Genomic DNA, 12,710 nt, shown 5'->3' on the forward strand with positions numbered 1-12,710 from the left:
GGGGAGAGGAGACTACATTAGAGTATTAGGATACAGCCAGAGGGAGAGGAGACTACATTAGAGTATTAGGATGCAGCCAGGGGGAGAGGAGACAGGAGAGAGGAGACTACATTAGAGTATTAGGATGCAGCCAGGGGGAGAGGAGACAGGAGAGAGGAGACTACATTAGAGTATTAGGATGCAGCCAGAGGGAGAGGAGACAGGAGAGAGGAGACTACATTAGAGTATTAGGATGCAGCCAGGGGGAGAGGAGACAGGAGACTACATTAGAGTATTAGGATGCAGCCAGGGGGAGAGAGGAGACTACATTAGAGTATTAGGATGCAGCCAGGGGGAGAGGAGACAGGAGAGAGGAGACTACATTAGAGTATTAGGATACAGCCAGAGGGAGAGAGGAGACTACATTAGAGTATTAGGATGCATGCAGTGGGGAAGGGGGAGGAGTTCTGATTGATGAGTTCCTACTTTATATCTTTACACACACTCATGCAATTAGGAACCACATTTATCGACGACCTGAGTGCCAGGGGGAACATGGAGCGTAGCACACCTCGTCTATAAATCTCCCCCTAACACACCAACACACACACACTGAAGCTCACACACACACACACACACACACTGAAACTCACACACACTGAAACTCACACACACTGAAGCTCACACACACACACACACACACTGAAGCTCACACACACACACACACACACTGAAACTCACACACACTGAAACTCACACACACACACTCCCTTCATCATGCTGCCAATTTACACCACAAGTCAAGACTGATAAACCTCACATAAAAAAGACTGAAATTACTCCAGAAACATTTGATGAGGGATGTCTTGAAATGTTTGCCTTTTCTGATGTTGATATAAATCAATTGGTGTGTATCATTCACAGTTGTTTGCATTTAAAAAAAATCTAACTTGACTGAAAATGTTAACCATATGCCCGCAGTCTGAGAAATACAGGATTTCAAACAAACAACCGAATGACAATTGTTCACCAAGGTGAAACCGTTGTTGCTCACCACACACCAGATAACACCTAACACGATGTACCTGACTCGTGGTCTCACTCTTCAAGCCGTTATGATCTTCTTACTCTGAGTGCAGAACAGATGATGACTCTAATAAGTGTACCATGCTGCCCCCATCAGGCCCTCCGAGGAACTACAGCCTCACATATAGAACACAAACAGCATCAGTCTCCCCACCACAACGAATCTGACAGGCTTCGTTGCTCTCTTTCCCTTTAAACTAAATGTACTATCTCTAACCTTATAACAACATGCTATGTCCAAAACTTGCAGACACATTGTTTTCCAGTGACGTTATAAACCCTTTTTATTTTAGGACAGTTATGAACAAATTCTTACGTTCAGTGAAGGCCTCCCGGGGAACAGTGGGTTAACTGCAGAAGAATAGATTTTTTACCTTGTCGGCTGTGGGGAACCGATCTTGCAACCTTCAGGTTACGAGTCCAACGCTCTAACCACTAGGCTACCTGCCGCTCTGTGAAAAGCTTTTTGTGAATAAGGTGATAAGGGCCGACATTAAAACACTACTAAAAACACGGCCTCTGCATTTTACTATTCATGAAGGTGATTGATCAGAATGAACATCATATCCTGCTAACATACAGAGTAGATCTATTGCCCAGACTGCTCAAATGACCCCTTTTTAGGAGATGAATAATACAATTGTAAGTCCCATCAGGGTAAAAGGAGCAGGGAGAACACTGTAGCTTTTACCATACAATTAGAATGAACTTCTGTCAGCTTTATTTTACACCTCTACAACATCTATGGTAGTAATATTATGACATTAGTGTGGCGTTGTTTAAAAAGCAAGTAGGGTGAACCTGAAAAAACAAACGTTATTTGTTGTTTTACTTTTATGTACTTTTGTGTATGTAAATGTATAGATTTTACATGTGATAGTGCTGGGAAGTGGAACTTCCACTGAGCTTTACAGTAGTGATCCATGGATGAATGGCTAACACAATGAACAGGTGACATTAATGTTAAGATATACTCTAATCATTAAAGGGAAGTTTTACAACTACAAAAATCACATCAGATGAATTGAATTACACCAACATATTACACCAGTAGGCTATACAATGATACTATATTAAAAAAACATGGACCTAAAGTTACCACTGTTTAAACCTACTGAAATAACAGTAATGAAAACCTTCATTGTGACGCAATTATGAAAAAAAAATGAGGTCTTGTTTTTTTGTTGTTGTCGGGAAACATACGACTGTCCGCTTTCTATTGGCTGGCTGATAAAACATAAATCACTTTTTTTATCATAAAACACAGACAGATGAATTCCAGGTGATTTGGCAAGATGTAAACGCATTAAAACTTCTCTTCCCTCACTACACAGTGAAAACGATTTATATATATTTGTTTTTAAATAAACAGAAATGAAAGTGCTTTAATGTAAATCAATTAGCACTGATCGCACGATATATTGGTGTATTGTATTGCATTGGGTGGCTTCCCAATGCAATATTCTGCCCGTTTCGTCAAGCACTCACGGGCTAAAGTCGGTTGCCCACTAACGGAATGAACGGCGGTTCATATTGACCTGTTTCACAACAAGTTATCAATAACATATGAAAGTTAAAGTAGCCTATATTTTATTATGTCGATGATGTTGAAACCAACTCATTAAGTTATTGAATGTGGTGTCTTATTGCGTAGGTTCTTATCTCTTTCTAATCTCTAAACTCACGTGACTATTATTGTCCCCCCCCCCCCTAAAAAATAATATATAAATATATAATACACGATTTGGTTGAAAACAGATGCTTGTGGGTTTGGGTTGACTCTAGAGTATAGCCTGAATTTATTAATAAATTGAGTTGAGAATGCAGACAGCAGAATTGGGAAATCAATAGCGCAATGTCGAGCGTAGCGAAACTCTTTACGCGTGTGCATAGCGCAACAATGTATACCTAGTGGAGTTCACAGAGAAGTCTTATTAAACGAGACGACGTTACCATAATATGTTATCAATTCACCTGACAACAACACGAGGCTAAGTAACGGAAATAGAAACCTTTACATTTGGAAGTGGCAGGATCATTTCAGGTTAATCACATTACAAGTTATTACGGCTGGCGTGTTTAACTGTCGACCCGCTCAACACAACGCATCCAACACCACTGTTGTGGTCCAAGTCAAAAATAAATAGTTTGACCGATTTCAAAGAATGAAAGAAAAGTCAAGTGTGACACGATGTAAACACAGAGAATCTGAACGATAACCAGTGTAACAACGTAGTGTACCTGATGTAAATTTAAACACAGAAAGACAGGTTGCATTTACAATTTAAAAAAAATAATATATATATATAATTTCGTATTACCTTTATAGGCTTCTCCTCGAACCGTTAACAACAAGCTGATAGCAGCTAATAGCCAATGTCTAACTTTATCCATCTCGACACGGAGCCGTTGTGTTAACCCCCGGTAGCGGGTCTAACTGGAGAGAGAAACTCGGATTTTCTTCAGTATGTCACAAGTTAGATTTCAGCCTCCCCTATAGCCTACTTTACATCTAACCGACGGATGATATTTTAACAAGTCGTCCTCTTCTCTTTCCCTCGTTGCTTGCAGTTGGTTCAGTGAGAGTCCAACGGTTTCTCCTCGTCGACTTCCAACAGACTTGGCACCGTCGGAGAGAGCAATCGAGAGACTGGTTTTACGCGGGGAAGAGAGAGTGGTGGTTACGTTTCCCGAGAGCTATCTGCCTGTCCGCTCTCTTTCTCTTTCTCCCCTCTCTCTCTCTCTCTCTCTCCGTCTCTCTTTCTCCTCTCTCTCCTATCTCTCTCCTCTCTCTCCTTTCTCCTCTCTCCCTCTATCTCTCTTTCTCCTATCTCTCTCCTCTCTCTCTCCTTTCTCTTATCTCTCTCTCCCCTTTCTCTCTCCACTATCTCTCTCTCTCTTTCTCTCTCCTTTCTCTTATCTCTCTCTCCCCTCTATCTCTCTCTCCCCTCTCTCTTCTATCTCTCTCTCTCTCTCCCCTCTCTCTCTCCTCTATCTCTCCTCTCTCTCTCTCTCTCTCTCTGGTAGAGTGTGTATTGGAGCTCTGACTGAATGACTAAATGTGCTGGCACGCGCCAGGCAAAAGCTGAGGAATTCACTGGTAACGCGGGAACGGGTGGTGTCCCTGTCCCCTCCTCCTTCTTCTCTTCAATGTTATTACTGGTCACGCAGCTTGGCATCTGTCTAACGTTATCTACCTGCTTGTCTGTTTGTGAGAAAGCAGCCTAACATGTCTCATGGCCAAGGACACGGGAGATGGCAAACAAACCAAAAAGATAGAATATTAAAAACATACAATAGTTGTCTGTACACTAACCTTAATGTTCTGCTCAGCCTCATTCGCCCCCCCCCCCTCATATTCACTAACTGAAACCTCTGTGTTCACCTTGTTCCAATTAGATCATCCTCTATGTTGTAACCTTTGACCCTAATGTAGCACCACACGGCATAGCATGAATAATCACACACACACAGCTTTTCCCATGTAGCAGTAGTTTGTGCTTAATTAATAGGCCTAAAAGACAGTATTGATCCTCCTTTAGACTCACTGGATGACATGTTGTCTGTTTCCCAAATGGCTCACTATTCCCTATGAATAGTCCTATGGATGATTTGATATCTCCTATGAATACTCCAATGGATGATTTGACATCTCCTATGAATACTCCTATGGATGATTTGATATCCCCTATGAATACTCCTATGGATGATTTGATATCCCCTATGAATACTCCTATGGATGATTTGATATCCCCTATGAATACTCCTATGGATGATTTGATATCCCCTATGAATACTCCTATGGATGATTTGATATCTCCTATGAATACTCCAATGGATGATTTGACATCTCCTATGAATACTCCTATGGATGATTTGATATCCCCTATGAATACTCCTATGGATGATTTGATATCCCCTATGAATACTCCTATGGATGATTTGATATCCCCTATGAATACTCCTATGGATGATTTTATATCCCCTATGAATACTCCTATGGATGATTTGATATCTCCTATGAATACTCCTATGGATGATTTGACATCTCCTATGAATACTCCTATGGATGATTTGATATCCCCTATGAATAATCCTATGGATGATTTGATATTCCCTAAATCATCCAATGGATGATTTGATATTCCCTATGACTACTCCAATGGATGATTTGACATCTCCTATGAATACTCCTATGGATGATTTGATATCTCCTATGAATACTCCTATGGATGATTTGATATCCCCCATGAATACTCCTATGGATGATTTGACATCTCCTATGAATACTCCTATGGATGATTTGATATCCCCTATGAACACTCATATGGATGATTTGATATTCCCTATGACTACTCCAATGGTTGATTTGATATCCCATATGGATTCTCCTATGGATGATTTGATATCCCCTATGAATACTCCTATGGATGATTTGATATCTCCTATGAACACTCCTATGGATGATTTGATATCCCCTATGAACACTCCTATGGATGATTTGATATCTCCTATGAATACTCCTATGGATGATTTGATATTCCCTAAATCATCCAATGGATGATTTGATATCCCCTATGAATACTCCTATGGATGATTTGATATCTCCTATGAATAGTCCTATGGATGATTTGATCATCATTATGGATATTTCTATGGATGATTTGATATCCCCTATGAATACTCCTTTGGATGATTTGATATCCCCCATGAATACTCCTATGGATGATTTGATATCTCCTATGAACACTCCTATGGATGATTTGACATCTCCTATGAATACTCCTATGGATGATTTGATATTCCCTAAATCATCCAATGGATGATTTGATATTCTCTAAATCATCCAATGGATGATTTGATATCCCCCATGAATAGTCCTATGGATGATTTGACATCTCCTATGAATACTCCTATGGATGATTTGACATCTCCTATGAATACTCCTATGGATGATTTGATATTCCCTATGAATACTCCTATGGATGATTTGATATCCCCTATGAATACTCCTATGGATGATTTGATATTCCCTAAATCATCCAATGGATGATTTGATATTCCCTATGACTACTCCAATGGATGATTTGACATCTACTATGAATACTCCTATGGATGATTTGATATCCCCTATGAATACTCCTATGGATGATTTGATATCCCCTATGAATACTCCTATGGATGATTTGATATCCCCTATGAATACTCCTATGGATGATTTGATATCCCCTATGAATACTCCTATGGATGATTTGATATTCCCTAAATCATCCAATGGATGATTTGATATTCCCTATGACTACTCCAATGGATGATTTGACATCTCCTATGAATACTCCTATGGATGATTTGATATCTCCTATGAATACTCCTATGGATGATTTGATATCTCCTATGAATACTCCTATGGATGATTTGATATCCCCTATGAATACTCCTATGGATGATTTGATATTCCCTAAATCATCCAATGGATGATTTGATATCTCCTATGAATACTCCTATGGATGATTTGATATTCCCTATGAATACTCCTATGGATAATTTGATATCCCCTATGAATACTCCTATGGATGATTTGATATTCCCTAAATCATCCAATGGATGATTTGATATTCCCTATGACTACTCCAATGGATGATTTGACATCTCCTATGAATACTCCTATGGATGATTTGATATCTCCTATGAACACTCCTATGAATGATTTGATATTCCCTAAATCATCCAATGGATGATTTGATATCCCCCATGAATACTCATATGGATGATTTGATATCTCCTATGAATACTCCTATGGATGATTTGATATCGCCTATGAATACTCCAATGGATGATTTGATATTCCCTATGAATACTCATATGGATGATTTGATATCTCCTATGAATACTCCTATGGATGATTTGATATCTCCTATGAATACTCCAATGGATGATTTGATATCTCCTATGAATACTCCTATGGATTATTTGATATTCCCTATGAATACTCCTATGGATGATTTGATATTCCCTATGAATACTCCTATGGATGATTTGATATCTCCTATGAATACTCCTATGGATGATTTGATATCTCCTATGAATACTCCAATGGATGATTTGATATCTCCTATGAATACTCCTATGGATGATTTGATATTCCCTATGACTACTCCAATGGATGATTTGATATTCCCTATGAATACTCCTATGGATGATTTGATATCTCCTATGAATACCCCTAGGGATGATTTGATATCTCCTATGAATAACCATAGGGATGATTTTGGAGAAGTGATGCATATTGCAGACCAACTCCCTAAAAAGTCTTCAAATGTAGGCCATTAATTTACATCATGATATGTTCGAATTCAATCCAAGGGAATAACAAACATATTGTTCCATTAATATAGTACAAAGTCATTGTTTATACACCTATTTTCTACTGAGAGGTGGCTGTCCCAAACCCTGACTCATAAACTTCATGATATTTCTACTGAGAGGTGGCTGTCTCAAACCCTGACTCCTAAACTTCATGTTATTTCTACTGAGAGGTGGCTGTCCCAAACCCTGACTCCTAAACGTCATGTTATTTCTACTGAGAGGTGGCTGTCCCAAACCCTGACTCCTAAACGTCATGTTATTTCTACTGAGAGGAGTCTGTCCCAAACCCTGACTCCTAAACGTCATGTTATTTCTACTGAGAGGTGTCTGTCCCAAACCCTGACTCCTAAACGTCATGTTATTTCTACTGAGAGGTGTCTGTCCCAAACCCTGACTCCTAAACGTCATGTTATTTCTACTGAGAGGTGTCTGTCCCAAACCCTGACTCCTAAACGTCATGTTATTTCTACTGAGAGGTGGCTGTCCCAAACCCTGACTCATAAACTTCATGATATTTCTACTGAGAGGTGGCTGTCTCAAACCCTGACTCCTAAACGTCATGTTATTTCTACTGAGAGGTGTCTGTCCCAAACCCTGACTCTTAAACGTCATGTTATTTCTACTGAGAGGTGTCTGTCCCAAACCCTGACTCCTAAACGTCATGTTATTTCTACTGAGAGGTGGCTGTCCCAAACCCTGACTCCTAAACGTCATGTTATTTCTACTGAGAGGTGGCTGTCCCAAACCCTGACTCCTAAACGTCATGTTATTTCTACTGAGAGGTGGCTGTCCCAAACCCTGACTCCTAAACGTCATGTTATTTCTACTGAGAGGTGGCTGTCCCAAACCCTGACTACCACCTGAGCTCCAGAGGACCACCATGTGGGAAGTGGACAAGTGCACAATTCAGGAAAAAAAAAGTGTAGAGTTTTGTGATGTATAACCAGCAGGGGGGACTCCCACCCTCCAGGAGCATCAGACATTGACATCTAATTGGCCAAAACATAATGTACCGTCTAACAATTGAAGAAAGGGCCATGGATTCCTGATCGATTGGTCTTCAACGCACCCAAGACCACGTACATTTGTTCCCCTCCAGAGGAAGTGCCGCCACCATTTTGACCTATGACCTAATTCCTCTCCTAGTGCGGAACTGCTTGTTCAGTTTCATCCTCCAAACGCCGACTGTATGAGTCCTTATAAATATTGATCGATTAATTGGGCGGGAATATCTCCCTTTCTCAAAACAACAACAAAACAGGGTCAGGGAAGCTTCGCTAATAGCTACGGTGCACAGCTGGAGAACCATAAGAGAATGACTAACCTACTCCCTGGACCAATAAATCTATAAAGCTAGCCAACCAGGTAGATACCAGTCACTATTAACAACTGTGAAAAATTGGTTCCAATGTTTTTTCAAGCATGAGTACCTGTAACTATGCTAGCTAGCTAGCATTCAGCTGTTTTTCTGAAAACCTCATTATCTGAAGAGGAAAGGTTAGGTAGTTGCTAGCTAGCTAGCTAACTACTGTACCACGAAATGTAACTGACCAACATCTGGAACAACCTAGCTGTAATGTTTACAATTATCCTCACTAGCTGGCTACTAGATGACCAATATAACAGTTGGCCCTGAAGTTGTTTTTTTATAGGGAGCCAAGGAAAGCACCTCTTGCCTGTATCAGTGATGAACACTAGCTAGAATGTGGAAAAAAACGAATATTAGAAATAGGTCAATAACAATACAGTAGGTCTAACTTCTTGTACATTGTTGTGATGAGCCGGTATAATTAAGTTTCTATACTAAATATATTGCCTATCAATAAACATCACTACAATGTGGCGTCAGGGTGGCCTAGGGGTTAGAGCGTTGGACAGGGTAACCGGAAATTGTCACATATTGAGCATGTTTGGTATGCTCTGGATTGAGGTATATGACAGCGTGTTCCAGTTCCCCTCAGAATCTGGGCAGGTAGACAGGTAGACTAGGGGTTAGAGCGTTGGACAGGGTAACCGGAAATTTGCAAGATTAAATTCCCAAGCTGACAAGGTAAAAATCTGTCGTTCTGCCCCTGAACAAGGCAGTTAAACTCACTGTTCCTAGGCCGTCATTGAAAATAAGAATTTGTTCTTAATTAACTGACTTGCCTAGATAAATAAATAAAAATATATGCTAATTCTGCAGTACGTTACTTTTGTATTCACTTAGTATTATCAACCGTCATCTAGATATTACACTGTTGATGTGTCTGGACTGCAACATTTACTAGTTAGCTTGTATTCTCTGAACAATGACACCAGTGTTCCTGTACCAGAACGGATAGTCTGTACTAGGAGGAAGTGGTGGCTTGTTGGAACACAGACATGGTTCTAACTGCAGAGGTGTTTATGAATTTGTCATTATGTCTGTCACGGGGTTCAGTACATACCATTACCATTGTGATGTTCTCAGTTTAGCCCAGAGAACAGAAGCAGGCAGAGATTCTCTATTCTGTATACAGTCAAGACAGTGCTGTCAAGTTCCTACCCATCCTGTGTAGATCGATGACAGGCTCAAGCCGCCCATGATTGTCCAGTCTTGCAGTCCTCACATCTTCTACTCTATTTCACCTGGGTGGTGGAGGGATTTTTAGAAGGATCGATAAACAAACTGTCATGGACTGCTGAAAATGGGGTCAACGTAGGATCTGATTGGCTGTTTTTTGGAGAGGGAGAATATCTCTCTGTTTTCTGGGCTTGTGTGAGTCACAAATGTGATTGACGGTGACACACCTTTACACGCTACTCAAATGAATGTGTACACTGCAATTTTCTTGCCCAAAAAAATCAAATGTTAATGGACACGTACACATGGTTAGCAGATGTTAATGCTTGTGCTTCTAGTCCCAGAGTTAGTGAATAGTCAACTTGTCTGTCTATCATGGATCAACGTATAGCTTCATTTATAGGAACTTGAAGATGACATTGCCATGGAGAGGAAGGCATTTGTCTGATTGTTTTACTTGTGCAGGCAGAGCAGAGGGAGGCTACGTGTACTATAGGCAAATACTAAGTACAATATTCACTCTCATGTTTGGTGTCTGTTTGCACAGAAGTGCAACATAGGCCAGGCTCTAATTGATTTATTTGTTTTTATTGAACTAGACAAGTCAGTTAAGAACAAAATCTTATTTACAATGACTGCCTTGTTCAGGGGAAAATAATGATAGAATTTTACATTGTAAGCTAAGGGATTCGATCTAGCAGTCTTTTGGTTACTGGCCCAATGCTCTAACCACTAGGCTACCAACCACCTCTACACTCTAACCACCAGGCTACCTACAGCCTCTACACTCTAACCACTAGGCTACCTGCCGCTTCTATACTCTAACCACCAGGCTACTTACAGCCTCTATACTCTAACCACCAGGCTACTTACAGCCTCTATACTCTAACCACTAGGCTACCTGCCGCCTCTATACTCTAACCACCAGGCTACCTACAGCCTCTACACTCTAACCACCAGGCTACCTACAGCCTCTACACTCTAACCACTAGGCTACCTGCCGCCTCTATACTCTAACCACCAGGCTACCTACAGCCTCTACACTCTAACCACTAGGCTACCTGCCGCCTCTATACTCTAACCACTAGGTTACATGCCGCCCCATGTTTCCTCATTTCCCAGCGATAAATGCCTTGCATTACGCCTGGGAAGAAAACATTTGCTCAACTTGCCATTGGCTCGACTTACCTACACAGCTACAATGATGCAATTTCATGCTCGGTTTAGGACATATAATGGTTTATAGAGACCCCAACTGATGTATAGAACAACCTTAAGTACCTACTTTGGTTTAGATACAAGAATCATGAAACACAATACATTAATTTGACTTGGTGAAAAATCTTGACCTAATTTGCTCCCACTTTTTCCATGTGGTTTCCTCCTTCACAGACTCCATGACATTATGACCTCTTTCTGATGGTTTCAACATACCCCCTTTGGCTCAACTTACCCCACTCTCCCCTACTGGTAAAGAAGTGACTTACTCACTGAGCTATATAGGAACTTACTTCATATTAACTTCACCACACAGTTAGCTAGCTAGCTAGTCAAACTTGTATAGCTAGTTAGTTGTTAGTGACCCATAGGTCTTTTCTTGCTGTGGTACATAATAATATGTGCATTATAACAATGTGTCTTAGCCGTGTTGACATTTCACCAATTCCACTTCATCCACTTTTGACATTAACTACATCGCTAGTTATCCAGCTAATGTTAGCTAGGTAGCCATGAAGCTACAACCTCCGGACAAGCAAATGTTACCACGGTAGCTGTGTTAGCCTGGCTTCCATGGCGATGGGAACGTCAGTAGCTAATCACAAATCTTGCTCGATGAGCTATTTATTCATTTATTTTTACTCACCATTTCATCATCAGCCCAACAACTCCTGGTCGAAGTGCATCGTAGACATCAGTAAGCCAGTGGTAACAAATTGTAAAGAGATTAGTAAAATAAGTAATGAGTCCACATGTGAAACATTGTAGGTAGTTCCAAATTGAGTAAATTCAACCCTGAAAAGAAACTGTCTGAAACGTTTATGGATGTTATGTTATCATTTATATACACAGCATTGACATGGAAAAATCAGAAATATATCATACTTTGACTGAAACTTATTGACATAAATCTTTATGCAATATAAATTCTGGGCATCATATTTCAGCTAAAAAAAAAAGAGAGAAAAAAAATCCCTTTTGTGGGCCTTTTAACTTGTCCTGGTCTCAACACGCTGTATCTTGGGACCTGGTATCTTGGTAATCTTGGTCTTGGCTCCTGGATAATATCTTAGTCTTTGGTTTACAAACCAAATTCTCTCTGATCATTGGCTGATTACTCCCAACCCGTAGGAATCCCCACCCACAGTTGACTGCTTTTAAAATGATGGAAGGCCTCAATGGCAATGTCTGTGCTAAAAACGAATTATATCTACCTCTAGTCCTCCCCATCTACCTCTATGATTCACGCTTGACAACAAAACGCCTGTTATTTTCACAAAATAAAGATAAGGTGAAGTGATCATTTAAACATCTCACAACATCATTAATTAAATGGGGCGGCAGGGTAGCCTAGTGGTTAGAGCATTGGACTAGTAACCTGAAGGTTGCAAGTTCAAACCCCTGTGCTGACAAGGTACAAATCTGTCGTTCTGCCACTGTTCCTAGGCTGTCATTGAAAATAAGAATTTGTTCTTAACTGACTTGCCTAGTTAAATAAAGGTCTAAATAAAAAATG

General features: G+C 40.2%; 1 protein-coding gene across 1 annotated transcript in view; it reads right to left on the reverse strand.

Annotated features, from left to right (window-relative positions):
- LOC135558338 (receptor-type tyrosine-protein phosphatase mu-like) overlaps positions 1-4,044 on the reverse strand; it is a 588,334-nt gene extending 584,290 nt beyond the window's left edge. Inside the window, exon 1 of the mRNA XM_064992077.1 lies at positions 3,387-4,044. Coding sequence (XP_064848149.1) covers positions 3,387-3,459 — 73 coding nt within the window. The 5' untranslated portion in view covers positions 3,460-4,044. The remainder of the gene's footprint in view (positions 1-3,386) is intronic.
- Positions 4,045-12,710: the final 8,666 nt, after the last annotated feature.

Source organism: Oncorhynchus masou, chromosome 17, assembly GCF_036934945.1.
Source record: "Oncorhynchus masou masou isolate Uvic2021 chromosome 17, UVic_Omas_1.1, whole genome shotgun sequence".
In the NCBI taxonomy this organism is placed as follows: Eukaryota; Metazoa; Chordata; class Actinopteri; order Salmoniformes; family Salmonidae; genus Oncorhynchus; species Oncorhynchus masou.